General features: G+C 43.9%; 1 protein-coding gene across 2 annotated transcripts in view; it reads right to left on the reverse strand.

The window, feature by feature from the left end:
• Nucleotides 1-17735, reverse strand: part of ATP8B4 (ATPase phospholipid transporting 8B4 (putative)) — a 245667-nt gene that overhangs the window by 183528 nt on the left and 44404 nt on the right. For both annotated transcript variants that reach the window (XM_088472812.1, XM_088472813.1), the window contains exon 4: nucleotides 11111-11169. In XM_088472812.1, coding sequence (XP_088328938.1) covers nucleotides 11111-11169 — 59 coding nt within the window. The remainder of the gene's footprint in view (nucleotides 1-11110; nucleotides 11170-17735) is intronic.

Below are 17735 nucleotides of genomic sequence, written 5' to 3' on the forward strand. Positions count from 1 at the left end.
GTGAAACACATCCTGACAGGTATGTTCACATATGAGTGAGGTTTTGTAGTGCCCTCACTTACGCCAAGCTGCAATAACCCTAATCAAATAATAGTGGATTAGCGCATCCCTTCCCCCCCTTTTCATATACCACATCCTGACAGGTGCCTATGTGTCTTTCTGGTCTGCATTTGTGTGATTATGTCCTTCTGTTGTCATCAAACACTTGCACATCCCCTCCACTGTCCGATGAATATTTGTAAGCATAAGGAGGCGAAAGCACAAAATGTATCTAAATCTACAAATAAATGATGCATAAGAGCTTTTTATGCACATACACAGCACAAAATAATAATGATTTGTGCCGACAAACACACTAAAGCCCAATTCTACATTAATGTATACATGATTGTAATATTAAATCCGTGAGCTTCACTGAGAATTAAGGTACACAACCATCTTCAATGAAGCCTAGGTTATAGTTTCTTTCCAAGTCTAGTTACCTACCCTTTATACTGGCTAAAACAAGAACTGTATCACAGTAATGCCTACCATCTACATAAAAGCACTGAAATTAAATGGAACCTGATCGGAGCGTTAATTATTAATGCCTCTCGTCTTTGTAAGAATACAGTAAAGTTCTTATTATCCATCTTCTTGCTGATAAAATCTACATGACCGACCCTGATATTGTATTGTCACAGTAAGGTTTCCATGAAGACACTCCAAGTTTGTTTTCTTTATCAAGGCATTCTGTATGCTGCACATACACAAAGAGGAGGTTGCCAGGTATCAAATATCTACCCTTAGGGATGTTGAGCAGCCAGGGATTTCTGCTGCCTCCAATTACTGTCATATCTGATGGAGTGAAAATGATTAGGTAAGAGAAATAAAAAGGGGAAACCCACATCCTAACCTCTGTAGTGCTGGGAAGCTTAGTCAGCACAGGACAGGTTGCAGAATAATACTGCACCAATGTTGCATCACAACCTTATCTGTTTACAGAAGGACACCGGGTATTGCAGTGAAACATATTGGTGCAATAGTTTAATGTGGCTTCTATTCCAGTTTAAAGACTTAAGACTATAAGGTCAATCGGGTGAGGAATGATTAAACATTCTGTGCACGTTGTGTTGGTGCTACAAAAGGGTTAATAATGTAAAAAACAAACACAACATAGGTATTTACCCTGACATACATCCTGAGATGCTTAATACTGTAGTCACACAGAAGAATCAAACAGACATTTTGTGTTTGGTTCTTTAGGACTTTTTCACATATTCATCTTATTTTTCCAATAACACTGACGGCTCTATTTATTCATTTTCACGCTATCCCTAAGCAAAGTAACATTTCATATTGCTGCATACTATGGAAATATGGAATGTTGTTGTTAGCAAATTAGCCCTGACGAGAAAACAATCCTAGAGATGTGTCCTTCATCTAGCCCACTGGTCGGGGAACGGGGTAAATTACCCCAAATGGGGTAAAAATGAAATTCCTGGGAGTAATGGATGTACAGCCGGGTATGCATATTAATCATTGCATGCCTGGCTGTCCGTCCATTACCCCCAGGAATAGAGGTCACTGACGCAGGGTGCGGCGCCAGTGACCTCCAGCCCGGCGCCGCAGGAAGGCTCTAAGCCGGACGCCCGCTGAGATGTTATTACCAGCGGGCACCCGTCTCCTTCCATGCAGCGCCGCATTAGCCGAAGGCCGGAGTTCTCTTCTGAACTGATGTCATGACGTCTCTCCCATAGGTCCGAGGAGCAGCCGGGCGGACAGGATGGCGGCGGATGCAGGAGCGGGGATTAAGGTAAGTGTTTTTTTTTTCTTTGTACAAGCGCCACTATATGGGGGCACTACTAAAGGGGCATTATATGGGGGCACTACTAAAGGGGCACTACTAAAGGGGCATTATATGGGGGCACTGCTACAGGGGCATTATATGGGGGCACTGCTACAGGGGCACTATATGTGGGCACTACAAGGGCATTATATGGGGGCACTGCTACAGGGGCATTATATGGGGGCACTGCTACAGGGGCATTATATGTGGGCACTACTACAAGGGCATTATATGGGGGCACTGCTACAGGGGCATTATATGGGGGCTCTACTACAGGGGCACTATATGGGGGTTCTACTACAGGGGCATTATATGGGGGCTCTACTACAGGGGCATAACTATGGGGGCACTGCTATATGATTTCCTTCCTTTGAAATCAAGGGGGTAACGTCGGCGTATCTAAATATATTTTGGGGTAAAAGGTAAAAAAGTTCCCTGACCCCTGATCTAGCCTCAATACGCCATGCAGCATGACTTGCCTGGCGTTTGTGAGTTGTCAGGTCCCGTGCTACTCTGCTAGTGTCGGGCGTCTGTTTTTGTCGATAATGCATCTAAACTGTAACTAGGCTGCATCAGTAGACTGTGCTGATTAATTTGATATGCGACACTTGTATATGTGTGTGCACCTGAGTTTGTATATGAACAACAATGGAACTTGGAATGAAAAAAGTTGCAGCATTTCGTATACAGATTCAGTGACTCAGTCGCACACAGATATACAAGTGTCACATATCAAATGAATCAGCACAGTCTGCTGGTGTGTCCTAGAGGAGCCCTGTGCTATCAGAGTCTCACGGGACCTGGTGCGCAGAGAGGAGCTTTCTGGTGCAGCAGTCGCTGATGCACTGTCGGATGCGACCCAGAGGGAGTTCAGCAAGACCTTTCTGGCTTAATAGCTGACCCACTGAAAGGTACTGGTTAATGCCACTTCAAGACTGCGTTACCTAGCAGCGAAAGGCTTATTAAATTACGCAGACACTGAAGTCCCATATTAGGCTATGGGGACTATCTAACCTGCGAACATAGAGGCACTGCAAGAGAAATCAGCGATTTTGCTATGATATGCCTCTTCTTAAATAGGATGAAGCAGTGATAAACCCTTACCCAGGCAAAAACAAAACAAAAACAGAGAAACAAGTTATTACTGCTTTATAAAAAGATAAACACACACATACACACAGCAGAATTTGCTAAAAATCAATACTGCACAATGACGTGTAGGTAGGCAATAGGCTCACAAGCCAACCATCTTTCGAGAAAAATCTTCATCCAAAAGTCATCGGATTAAAGTGGATTGAATTGTGTATAATGTCATTGTAAAATTAAGTTCTAATAAACCCAGAGTCTCTTAAGGTGGGTACACAATGGAAAGACATCTGCAAATCGACTGCACTGTCGTTCACAGACATATCGTCTGTACACATTGGCCGACGTGCACACAATATATCGGCCATTCAATTGAACGGCCGATATGTCGACCAGTGTGTACCCAGCATTATATTGTACATGTACTGAAAAATATTCCAGCTTTATCAAGTACATATAGAATGTTGATGTAGTTTCCTATTTTCAACAAATCAATCAGGTTTGTAACACCTCAAATGTATATCAATGTAATTGTACAGAAAAGCAGCAGTTTATAAATTAGTTCATTCGAAAAAAGAAAAAAAAGATTTACTTGCATGTGGCCAGCTTCCAGATCTGTGGAAATAATTGTAGTGATAAAAGCACTCCATTATCTAGACCTTATCTCACCACACACAATATATGAATCAGATGGCCTGTTTATCAATGACTGCGGCTGCTGAGAAATGACATTCAGTAGAGTAAAGCTGGGTAAATGACCTAAAAGATATCTGCGGATTGAGCGATTTGCAGATGATGGTTGTTCATACACCCTGAACAACCATCATCTGTCATCTGGCAGCGGGTCACGTCGTGCACCCATCCCCGTGGCCTCTGCAGTAACCGCCCGTACACACAGCTTTTACACGTTGTCATTATGGGGTAATGTGTGTAGAATTTTGAGGACAAAAATGTATTTATTCCATTTTGGAATAAGGCTGTAACATAACAAAATGGAAAAAGTGAAGCATATTTTCCAGATGCACAGTATATCTGCACATCGTGCAGTGTGTACAGGCAGTCAGGTGACCGCCCATACCCTTACTGCAGAGGCAGATGATGGTTGTTCAGCCACTCTACAGCTCTAAGTACACAATGGGCGATATATATCACGAGGTGTGTACCCCCGATATGTCTGTGACATATCGCATCTGCTCTGCACCACAGCAGATGGACGATATATTACGCATCTGGCTGTGTACGGGCGGTCAGCCGACCAGTCCCTACACTTGCTGCAGGTACAGCCGGTGACTGACAGCTCAACTGGGCGGGCAAATACAAATGGCCGTCCAGTTGTGATGTCAGGGAACACACATCGAGTGGCTGATCAATAAGTCTGTATAGCTTATCGGATTCCCCACTGTGTTGGCGGATCCAGTCGCACAGTGTGCACCCAGCTTAACTAGGTCTTCCTACAAATCAATTTGCAGACATTATCAAAACAATTGGGGTTTATGGATTCATCCAGGCACCAAACACTTAATCCAAGCTCTCAGCTCCCAGGATGCACTAGGTCCTCCCCCATATACCCCGCCCCTGGTCACAGGGCGTCAGTGTACTGTATGATGCGAGAAGGCACCGTACTAGCAGTGGGACTGCAGGGCAGTCCTGAAGTTCAAGCTACAGGAAGGCAGGGGCACGTGTTCCCATATAGGACCATAGGACCACGCGTCTAGCAGAAGCACGGGTCCTGCTTCATCAAACCCCGCCAGCGCCGCAACGCTAGTCGCGGTTAGTAATTTCGGCAGGGGCTCACCGGACAAGAGGGCTCTGGACCGCGAACGAGCGGGGTGCAGGTAAGTGGGACCGTGGGCGGCTGCCGACGCCGCGGTCATAACCGGTCCGTCCTCCGGCTTAGAGACGGGCCGGAGGAATGCTGTGTGGGCAGCCAGTCACTGGGTCTGCTTTCACAGACCACCGGGATATGTCTGACAGCCAGGGGGGGGGGGGGGGTGGCGGCGGCTATGTCAGTTGCCAGCATACAACATAGGGGGGGGCACGCTGCCCCGGCGGCCCCTCCCCCAACCCGAACTACGGCCCTCCTGAGGTCCCGCTTTTGGGTTGCTCCACCCAGCTTCCTATTTGAGTCAGCTACAGACCACAGTCAGGGCCTGATTCAGAGCAGCTCGTAAGCGGCAGCTCGTTCGCTCCGAGCGATGTTCGCACATCTGCGCATGCGTATGGGTCGTAATGCGCATGCGCAAACCAGTCATTGCGGTTGGAAATCGTGCGCTCGCAAAACAGCGAGGGCCTGCTAATTTGAGTGACAGAATGAGGCGTTTGTGGGTGGTAACAGGGGAAGGTGCTTGAAAACGGGAAGTGGAGATCCGAACGCAGGCGTGCCAAACGGTCAAAACGGGCGTTTAATGGGTGTGCATAATTAATAAAGCAGCGTCATCGACCACGTCACTTGGTTGTCTTTTAGCCTGAACTGCTCGCAGTGATTGCGGGAAGTAAAACCTACCACAAGAACTGCGAGCAGTTCAGACGCCTTTCGATGTACTCGATTATTCTAATAAATAGCGGAGATGACGTATGATGGGAACAGCCAGGGGCGTCTTTACAAAATAGCGAGCGCATGTTTCGTTCACTCGCTCAGACATAGAGGCGTCAACAGACCGCAAAGAGCGAGCGCTCAATTTAAATAGCCGGCCCCTTTTTCTGAACGACCGTTCGCAAATAGCGTCCGGCTCTGAATCAGGCCCTCAGTGCTCTCTATGGCTGTTGCTCAGGAAGCATTGGGTCAGTCTCCCTGTATACTTCTCCTTTGGGATCATTTATACAGAAGCTCCATATATGCTACTAGGCTTTGCTTATAGTGCATGGGAGCCTAAACAAATTGCATAGACTCTGCTAAGTATATATGCATTGTTTGTGACCTGTGAAACTGTGTGTATGTATTGCTTACATTTCATTACTGTTTCTCTCCCTGCAGCCGGTGTGTGGGGTGGGGTCACATATATATATATATATATATATATATATATATATATATATAGAATTTAGACTTTAAAATATGTCAAAAGATTCTGAAAGGCAGGTGGCTGAGGCCCGTCTTTTGATATCATGTGTAGCCTGTAAGGCAAGTTTGTCCTCTCAGGACTTTGTGCAAAATGGCTTATGTGTTCGCTGTTTTAGAGAGTCTCCACAGCAATCAAATTTGCCGCCATCGGGTCAGGAGCCCCCTTGGGCCAGATCATGGCCCAGGTGGCCGAAAGATTGGCAGTTCCAGCTGCTCCGGGGATGAAAGTTCAGCAGCAATTGCAGCCAGCTGTATTTATGCCTCCTATGTTGCCATCTTGGATGGATATGTATGCGCATGGGCAAGCAGGCCCTTCGTGGTCTTTGACTTTTCAGCAGCCGCCTCAGATAGATAAACCTGTACGGCTAAAAGCTAGAAGGCGTTTGGCTACACAGGCAAATCAGGACACAGATTCTGATTTGTCTTCTGAGGAGGATGAAGTATCCTCTCAGGGATCTCTCTCCACAGAAGAGGGGGATCTTTTCCCAGTGGCTGATGTCCCATTTTTAATTAGGGCAGTCAAAGCGGTTTTGAATATCGAGGAGGCAGAGCCTATACATAAGAAGGCTCCGGTGTTTAAGCGCCAGAGGGTGGTCAAAGCGGAGTTTCCCGGGTCGGAGCATTTATCGGAACTTTTGGGCGAAGCTTGGAAGGCTCCGGACAAGAGGTTCCATGTGGCTAAAAAGATTTCGGCTTTATATCAGTTTTCTTCTCAGCAGTGTTCTAAATGGGAGGTTCCACCATCAGTGGATACGCATGTGGTACATTTAATGAAGTCTTCCACTTTACCAGTACCTTCAGCCTGTTCCCTTAAACATCCTACTGATAAGAGGCTGGAGGGTTGCCTTAAGACGATTTTTTCAATCTCAGGGGCAGCTACCCGGCCGGCAATGGCTATAGCCTGGGTGGCTAGAGCCATAGAAGAATGGATGAAGGCTTTGGCCGAGTCCTTGCCTGAGTTGTCCAAAGAACAGCAGGATATAGTTTCCTATGTGAAGGAGGCTTCTTCTTACCTTGGAGAGGCAGCTCTAGATGCAGGAATATTGTCCGCCAGAGCTTCAGCAGCCTCTGTAGTCGCTCGTAGAGCATTATGGTTAAAAGATTGGAAGGCTGATTCAGGGTCCAAGAGGGCCTTAGAGTCTCTAGTCCTTTTCGGTTCGGAATTGGACAAAATTGTAGCCTCGGTGGCAGCCTCCAAGGCTGCAGGGTTACCCTAAGCATCAGGGTCTAGACAAAGGTCTTCTTCCTTTCGTACCTTTCGGCCTCAGGGGAAGGTCAGAGGGCAGCCTTTTGGTAGAGCAGGTGTTGGTAGAAAGCCATCACCTAAAAAGCCCTGGCAAACCAAACGCCCGGGTTCCAAGCCGCAGGATAAACCTGTGGCCTGATGGGACAGGCCTCCCCCTGGGGGATCCCAGGGTAGGAGGCCGACTTCTTCGGTTTTCGAACGTCTGGCGTCTCACAACAACAGACGCCTGGGTTCGGGAAATAGTTTCCCAGGGTTATGCCCTAACGTTTTGGGGAAGTCCGCCCCAAAGGTTTTTTTCCGTACCCCAGTGTGGGGTCGGTGAAAGCGTTGGCTATACAGCAAGATGTTCACTCCCTGTTGAAGACAGGGGTGATTGTCCGAGTGCCACAGGAACAGGTTCAAAAGGGGTTTTATTCCAACCTGTCTCTGGTTCGGAAGCCAAATGGGTCTTTCCGACCAATTCTAAATTTAAGGGACCTCAATACGTTCATACGGGTACCCAGGTTTCATATGGAGACACTGAAGTCAATAGTATTAGCCTTGGAACCAGGGGACTTCATGGTATCCCTCGATATTCAAGACGCTTATTTACTTGTGCCCATTGTGGTATCCCATCAAAGGTTTCTACGGTTTGCAGTAGGGCAGGACCATTTTCAGTTTCAGGCATTACCGTTCGGTCTGTCCACAGCCCCCCGAGTTTTTACCAAAGTCATGGCGGTGATAATGGTAGCCCTCAGGCGCCAGGGCATCAGAGTTTTGCCTTACTTAGACAATCTCCTTCTGCTAGGGCATAAGTTGATGAGGCATCTCGAGATGACAATCTCTTGTTTGCAGAGGCACGGTTGGATTGTGAACTGGAAGAAATCCTTCCTTCAACCAGCACAACAGTTGGTGCACTTAGGAGCACGACTGGACTCGGTAAAGCAGAGATGGTAAAGCAGAGATTGTATTTACCGGAAGAGAAGATTGCGGTCCTACAGGGGCGCATACGCAATCTTTTACACTACAGGCAAGTATCAGTGCATGCGGCCATGCGAGTGCTGGGGTCAATGGTATCCACCTTCAGCATGGTGCAGTATGCACAATTCCACTCCCGGCCGTTGCAACGGTGGGTTCTCTCACGCTGGAACAGGGATTATCAGTCGATAAAATCTCAGAAGATCTACCTCTCCCCAGAGGTCAGGTTGTCCCTGTCCTGGTGGCTACGGAAGGACCACCTCAACCAAGGTCGGCTGTTTTGGATATCGGATTGGACTCTCCTCTCCACCGATGCCAGTCTTCGGGGTTGGGGAACAGTGTTAGGCCCACATGTCTTCCAGGGAAGATGGACAAGGGCAGAAAGTTGTCTACCCATAAATGTACTGGAACTGAGGGCAGTTTTCAGGGCCTTGGTACAAGCCCAGGATCTTGTGCACGGCAAGCCGGTGCAAGTACAGTCCGACAATGTTACCACAGTGGCTTACCTAAATCGGTAGGGAGGCACCCGAAGTCGGGGTGCTATGGCAGAAGTGTCAAGGATCCTAGTATGGGCAGAACGTCATCTACCTGCGATAACGGCAGTTTTTGTACCAGGGGTACAAAATGTGGAGGCAGACTTTCTAAGTCAGCAGGACATAGACGCGGGGGAGTGGGCTCTCCACCCGCAGGTATTCCAGGTCTTGGTGGACAGATGGGGTCTTCCAGAGATAGAACTTATGGCCTCAAATCGCAACCACAAGGTCCCCAGGTACGGGTCCAGGACCAGGGACCCACGGGCAGACTTCACGGATGCGTTGTCAGTAAGGTGGAAGTTCGGGCTGGCGTATCTTTTTCTGCCTCTAGCTCTTCTTCCCAGGGTGGTCAGAAAACTCAAACAAGAAGACACCATGGTGATATTGATAGCCCCTGCTTGGCCCAGGCGCCATTGGTTTACCGATCTACAAAACCTCTCAGTGGACACGCCTTGACCACTTCCTCTCAGGCGAGATCTGCTGCTACAGGGTCCCTGCTGGTATCCGGATCTCCCTCGGTTAGCTTTGACGGCATGGCTCTTGAGGCCTCCGTGTTAAGAGCCAAAGGGTTGTCAGAGCCAGTAATAAAGACCATGATGAGGCCACGAAAGCCTTCTTCGGCCCAGGTTTACTATAGGGTTTGGCGTGCTTTTTTTCAGTGGTGTAAACTGAGAAAATATGATCCTAGTGTGTTTAGGATCTCCCGAGTACTCGCTTTTTTCCAGTCAGGGTTAGGGTGGGTGTCCTGTAGACCCCATGGACCTCGAAGAAAAGGAGTTAACAAAGGCATGTCATACCATAACTCCTATTTTCTTCTTCGGTGTCCATGGGGTCCACAGCCATCGCATTGGGGATATACCCAAGCAGTACCCTTAAGGGCGGGAACGCTCCTGTGTCTCTAGTGTTAATGGGTAGTTTTGTTGTATCTCTTCAGTGTTTCCCTCGTGGAGAGAATGTCTAGAGAACATATGTCCTTCCTTCTTACCTCTTTTTGCCTTCTCTTGGTTGGCTTTGTGACAAACTGACACCCTGTGACCAGGGGCGGGGTATATGGGGGAGGACCTAGTGCATCCTGGGAGCTGAGAGCTTGGATTAACTGTTTGGTGCCTGGATGAATCCATAAACCCCAATGTGATGGCTGTGGACCCCATGGACCTCGAAGAAAAGGAGTTAACAAAGGTATGTCATACCATAACTCCAATTTTTGCTTTACTAAAATGCAGAGTCCTGTTAAAATGATCCCTTAACAATACAGTACTATTAAGGTGACTACTGCACAATGTACATTTACAAGTGGCTAGTGGTCAAAGGCAACCCCATTCATTGGGAGCTAGTGGTCAAAGCAGACTCCATTTGGTGACAGCAAACCCCATTCACTGGTGATTAGCTTTCATTTTAGGGGAAATTAAACCACGCCACCAGGTTCTAGAGATTCTATCGAATTTAATGAGGATCTCACAGTGAAAAAGGAAATGGAACGCTGGGCCTGATTTAGAGTTGTGCGCTATTCACCCGCCAGCTGCTGCAGTCGGGCGTGGCGATGGAGCCGGATCCAGAGGAATCCCGGCACCGTCCACCGATACGACAGGTACTGCTGGCATGGAGGTGGGCCTAGATCTTGGAGAACCCTGACCCCATTAGTTTGGGGTTGGTTATTGTGATGGCACGGGGACTTCACGCTGTGTGTCCTCCTGCTATGGTATGATACCCCCAGCTGGTTATTGTAAAATTAAAATATAGGAAACCCCACACAGTTTTTTTTTCCCTCTATTATCCAAAACCAGATAGGGTTCAGAGGTCCAGGGCTGGTTACTGATTTGGGGGGGACCCCATGCATTTTTTTTTCTTTAAAATGTACCTATTCTTTAGCCTGCAGAGACCCATACTTGGACAAATGTGTACGCATAGATTAAATGATGTACACATGACAGAGGAGTGATTGTAAAAAAAACAAACATAAAAACATCTTTAAGGTGCATACACAGGGAACAATATATCGTTACGATATGAACGATAACAACCAACGATGCGCACTCCCACTGAACGATAACGATATCGTCCATCGGGCATGCATGCAGGCCAATCTGGACGATATTGTTAATTTTCTATATGGGAGAACGTTCAGCGATATCGTTCGCTGAACAGATCGTCCCGTGTGTACCCAGCATAAGACGTGAAAGGGGGTCAGGATGAGAAGCTTATCTGAAACAACGCTTTTATTTGATGGATTTAATTATTCACAAGAACATCAAATGTATTATTAGCTTTCAAACAAATAATGTTTTGTAAAGAAGACTGAACATATATGTACAGAAAAGTCATGTAGTTACTTAATATTATGCGAATATGAAATGATCTGTCTGTATCAGGCAGATTTGAAGACCATAAATAATACTCACTGCATAATTAAACTTTTCATTGTAATCACGGTCATTGGCCTTCACTCGACGTTCCTCCTCTGTAAAAGAAAAAGATTCTAAATAAGCTGTCACCTACAGAAATCACCGGCAATGAGACTGTGCATGGCCTAGACCACATGCTGGTTTCCTGTCGACACTGTTGGAATGCACCAAACAAGATTCTGTGCCTTGCAGTCTCCTAAGCTGCTTTCACAGTGTGGACCCAATGTAATGTACATAATGTGGATTTACACAGCCTGAAACAGCCTTAATGATTTCACTATAGCCAGATGACATTTTTATTTATTTTTTTGTATTTTTTTTTTTTATTGAAATAAAAAAAAAATATGAATGAAACATAACATATCAGCATTGTCATTGTATAAAAAAGAAGAAAAAAAAGATGTAATTTGAAAATAGGCATTATCTGAAATGAGACATGACTGTGCAAGCCACTCAGAGACTCCAATTCCCTTCCTTTATCCCTCTCTCCTACGCCCCCTTTCCAATCACCGACCCCATATAGCAATGCATATTTCATGTGTTTTATTTTTTTCTTATATTACATTTGTTTCTTATTTCACACAAGTGTACGCAAGATGTTATATGTTCCTCTTTAATGCTTTGTGAATTTGCTTTCCTGTTTGTTGTTGTGAAAAACTTTAAAGAATATAGTGTATTTTATTATTAAATATTTAACTATTTTTGTAACCCCCACACACAATTTGAAACACATGGCAAACAGAACGGGCCAGGTGCCCAGCTTACAGTTAGCACACTCCATTATCAAAGCAGAAAGACAGGCACACACACAAAAAAATAGATTAAGAACCTGATGAGTTGCACCCAAGTCAGATGTAATTATTCCCACATTGCAAGCATAGAACTAAATGCACATATTTGCCCGTTTGTAAAGTTTTACACTTGTTTGTGGGCGGATTGCCCCAATACTATATGTACACTAATGCTGCTTAAACACTGGCCGACATATCGGCCATTCAATTGAACGGTCAATATATTGTGTGTGCGTCGGCCACTGTGTATCTGAGATATGTCTGAACTATGTTGCTCACAGTCATATTGCAACGGTAGTGCTGCACAGCCGATGGTCAAATAAATCTACAGATAAATTGGTGCATCAGGCTATGTGTACGTACACTTGCTGCATGGGCCAGCGGTGATTGACAGCTCAACTGGACGGGTGCACGTAACTGCCCGCCCAGTTGTGACGTCAGTCATGACGAATCGGGCAGTCTGTATGCAGAACATGTGTTCTGCAGTGTCTGCAAATATATATCGTTTAGATGTGTACCCACCTTTAGTCTTATACCCATTATTATTAGGGAACACTTGCAACAGTTTAGAGTTGGTGTAAACGATAGGTTTGGAAACAGGCACATTTACGCTCCTGCACAACTTTGCATACCACAAAATGCCTTAGACACACCCACACTGAACTTTGCCACGAAGGAACCCCCATGCGGATCATTGATGCCTCTTCAGACATAAATGTTACCAAAATACAGTTGTAAATGTGGTCAAAACTAGTGTAGATGCAATAGAAATACATACAACACTGCAATGCCCATACTTGTATACACTCAGTTCCTAAGCATGTGCAGTATAATAAAACGCAAGTTATGCTCCGCCTACAGGCATACATTCAACTTTGCATTAGAACCTAAATCTTAATTAGATTTAAATGTTGCAACTCCATATATACAAAGGTGTCTGCTCGGCTCTTTCAAAGCCTACAGTTTTCTTTCATATATACAGTGATCTATCAGTTGTAGCATTGCTGGAGGTGGTATAACCATGCTCAGTGGGAGAATATGACTATTAAGTGTAGTCAGTGACAGTAGGAGTAAGTATTGCCCGTTGTGCTATTTCTATGGTAATACAAATAAACCCACTTCTAGCTGTCATATTAACGTCTTCCTTTATCTCGCATTTATCTAATTCGTGTTTCCATTGTGTTTATTTTGTTTCCCAATTTAAGAATTTTAAAGAATAGCTTTCAAGGATAAAAGATGAACACAACAGTATTTGGAACCTCAACACAGTTACAACGTAGTCATTCCTAGATGTATATATGATTGTTATTACCATTTAATGTTATTTTATCAGTGTCCCTGGCACATAATATCCTTTTTAGTTTTCTTACAAACGTAAGTAGCTACTCTGTAGTGGCCAGTGCTAATCTTTTATAATAGGTCCATGGCCATTACCAGCACCGTGATGATGGGGTGTTGCTGCTGATAAGGCAGTGTGTTCCTTATGCATTGCCGCCTTCTCCTAAAGGCAGTTTGAAAATAAGTTTAATGTATTACATGCTCTAAACTTAGTTTGGTTTTCTGTTGAAATTCACAGCCCAGGAATGTCATCCCATGATCAATGAAGCTGAAGGGGTGTTTACATCTTATGATCATAATGTAGTGCATCCCTCTAACATACAGTCATGCAAAAAAGAAAACATTCCGCATTATGCCTATTCAGATATTAATACTTACTAAGGGTCAGTCCATCTAAGTCAGACTGAAGCCTCCTTCACTCCATCTGCATCCCTTTGCCTATGTAGACCTAGAACCCAATTACTTCACGCTGACTGCCCATTACTGCATCTTATAAAATTATTCCCCACCATCAATTTCAAAGCAAGATATTAGAGACCTGCAAACCTCACTTATTGATGAAATCCCCATTCCTCATATCCTTCCATTCTGTGACAACCTAGACTTCTTGCAGGGCCTCTCCTACACTTACTACAGCACATGGTTTAGGTCGAATCGCGGATTGTCTGTTAGCCAGGGAGACACTGGTGTGTTCCTTGATGACCTCTGAAGTTAATTAAAATATTTTGAAGATTACATAGGGACTTTCCCTGCAATCGAGATTACTGCAGACCAGACACCTTTCAAAATATCTAGTAGAACACAAGAAAAGAAAACTCTCTTTTGAGGGCACGCTTAAGTAATAGGTTTAATTTAATACATAACTTTTAATTTCATATTCCTTAAAAAATTCAAAGATATAAAACAAGCAAACATGCAGCATACACACAGACAAACAGACTGTATGAGTCTGTGAATATAAATCAATAAATCACTCTAAGAATATGGATAAGTTATAGCCAGGATAAAGATTTTTTAGCATACTTTTAACTATATTCATACATGGAGCATATAAATCTTCAATAATGAGCAGGTGAAAATATTTTTTCTCTCTATGCCAGGGGTCAGGGAACTTTTTTACCTTTTACCCCAAAATATATTAAGATACGACGATGTTACCCGCTTGATTTGAAAGGAAGGAAATCATATAGTAGTGCCACCATAGTTATGCCCCTGTAGTAGTGCCCCCATATAATGCCCCTGTAGTAGTGCCTCCATATAGTGCCACTTGTACAAAAACACCCACTTACCTTAATCCCCGCTCCTGCATCCGCCGCCGTCCTGTCCGACCAGCTGCTCCTCTGAACTATGGGAGAGACGTCATGACGTCTCTCCCATAGTGCACATGGAGAGAGGCGGAAGCTGGAGTTCAGAAGAGAACTCCAGCCTCCGGCTAACGCGGCGCTGCAGGGAAGGAGCCGGGTGCCCGCTGGTAATAACATCTCAGCGGGCGTCCGGCTTAGAGCCTCCATGCGGCACAGCCGGGCATGCATATGAGTCATTCTGATTCATATGCATGCCCAGCTGTCCGTCCATTACCCATCGGTAAGACAATTTCACAATTCCTTATAAGCAATCACAGAGTAGTATATTTCAATCATTGCATGTCAGGTATTTACATTTATCAGCAAGAAAAGGTATATTTTTCTTAAGGAGTAATTCATATTTCTCAGCACATCCAATGTACAGTATATTGATCCCAGTCTATTTTCTTAACAACATGGATGACATGATAAATCCTAGTAGTCTTATTTGCAGGTTCCTCTCTCCTCCATAAGGAGTCTGACAATTGCATGCATTATAAAACACTTAAAAATGCATTCTAAGTCAAAGGAATGATGTTGGTAGACAGCTAGAGATTCTTATTTCTATGCCTTCAATAATTATACATCACATATAATCCTCCTATTAAGAGAGGGGAAAATCCCATTTATTTTCCTCCAGCATGTGCAGAGTATCAGCCAGAAATAAAAATAAAGTTATACGTCACACATGTAAGTACAGGTTGAACGGCTGCTGCACTATGTTATGCCAATCGCAGTGAACAAACCGTGAGCGGGTTTTCCCTTGACTAAGTGGATATGAATAAGAAAATTAGTATCTGCTTTTGCCCAATGCTCAGCAAGGGACCTGATGAGATTCAGCGCAGGAACCTGATTCTAAGCAAAAATGCAATGAGAGTACTTAAAAAAGGCAGGAGAGATATGCAAGTGTGCAATCTTTTCAAATATGTTCATCTTCTAGCCCCTAACCAAATGTATGATTTTTTTTTTCTTGTAATGGAATCATACCTGAATTTATCATGAGTTCTGGAGGTTGGCACAATAGAGAGTAAGAATGTGGCCTTCTTTGTCCTCCCCAATTTCTACACTTACCAAAGAAAATGTATACGACTGCTAGCCATTAAATACCACTCCACCAGATTCCTGCCTACAATCAGGAGAGGTAGCCTTGACCCAAGATTTTTTTTCCTACTTGGACAAAGTCAGAGACCTCCTCTACTTATACCTCCTATCTCCTGTCTGTAAAGGGTTGGGTATGATATGTCGTCAGTCATAATAATCGGCATTCATGACAACATAATGTCAACATGGTCATTATGTCAATGTTTACCAAGCTTACCATGTCAACATTAATCATGCGGACAGTGATGAAATGTTGATATATTGTCCCTGGTGGCCTCAGGGTTACTTACCTGCTCCTAGCAGTTGCAGCATGTTTTATAGGTCCTGGTCAGACCTCCAATCCTCCGGCATTCGGTTTGTATTTCTTCCCTATCCCTAATCCTAACCCTCCTAACCTAATCCTAACCCTCTAGTGCCTAACCCTAACCTCCCCCTGCAGCCTAACCCTAATGTTGAAATTCTGACATTTCACCTGAAATTTTGTTTGTCGACCTTTTGACTACATCATGTCTGTAAGGACCCAAGGTCCTTTCTCTTTGGATACCCCATACAGGATGTAAAGAAATATTCCATAAAACATGCTTCACATCCTGGGTGAACGGAAGCAGAAGGAACCACCCTGTGTTTCTTCCCTGAAGTCCTATAAATGGTTTGCAGTCTGTCCAGAGCTCCACTCTTTATTATACTCTTATACCTTCCCTTTGGTCACCCTTTTCAGTTCTTTAGTTTCCTTTCCTTCTTCCAATCTATCCCTTAACTGTACTGTACCTACGAGGGTTAAATGACAGGCGTCTAAATCTAGACGCCTGTCGTTTTACCGATGCCTGGAGACCGACGCCCGGCATGCCTTCTCTTTGCTTGAAGCACATTGTTGCTGCTGGGTCTCTGATGAGAAGCAGCCTTGATATGTGTTTGAAATAGCCATATTCCTGCATAATATCCTAGATACGTTATTATGGTGATGGGTGTGTATTTATACCTAAAACAGTTTGTTTATGAATTGGCACTCTTATTGCCCAGATTATTAATAAATATCACAATACAAGTGCTGTTTAGGTAATATACCGATCATATATTGGGTTATATACTAATGAGAGTATTTTCTCTAATCAGCTATTTAAGGACATATTTGAGACATTTAGTGTCCCATGATTGAATGGGTGATTTCTTATATGTGCAACACACGTGTTAATTACTATGTACTCTTTGCTCAATAATGTATCAATGGCAGGAGATTACTACCAATGATTTAATAGAGATCACTATACTAGTGTTGTTTTTATAATATACCGATCATATAATTGGTTATACAAAGAGAGTACTTTCTCTATTCAGCGATTGAAGGACGCATTGGAGACATATAGTGTACTATGACTAAATGGGTGACTTCTTATATGTGCAACACACGTGTTAATTGATGTGTATTTTCTGCTCATTAATGTATCAATGGCATGAGATTCTTATTAATGATATAGGAGAACACCTTTCATTCAATATTTAAAAGATTGATTTGAGATAGTTACAGTCCTATGGTTAGATGGACTACAATCCCTGACATATATGCATTTGATTTATACGTATTCTTTGCTGATTAATTGGTACATGACAGATGAATATCACTAATTCTGGCTTTATTCTTGCTGTTCTCTGTATGGTGTTATATTCATCAGACACATTATTGCTATTATGCCTGTGGTCAATTAAATCGCACAGAAAGATCACTTTATAAATAATATGATGCCAATCAGTGCAATTGATTTTATATAGGTTATTGTTTCCTATATACTTTTTCCCTTAATTGTAAGGGTTGAATATATGTTTTATGTATGTTTGTATGTAAAGTCTACCGTCTTTTTTAGAGGTAATCTAATAAAATATATTTTAAAATATTCAATAATTACATAAAGTAGTGCCCCCAAAAAAGCAGTCTTCTTTTTTCTCCATTAGTTTATAGTAAGTCCTTTTCTGACTCTGGGGAGCACCACCAACATATAAAAATTGGGCCCATAGGGTATTAATCTAATTAGTTTAGTTGGTTCTAGTAAATTT

The sequence above is a fragment of the Taudactylus pleione genome, unplaced genomic scaffold (assembly GCF_031769625.1).
Source record: "Taudactylus pleione unplaced genomic scaffold, aTauple2 ptg000129l, whole genome shotgun sequence".
In the NCBI taxonomy this organism is placed as follows: domain Eukaryota; kingdom Metazoa; phylum Chordata; class Amphibia; order Anura; family Myobatrachidae; genus Taudactylus; species Taudactylus pleione.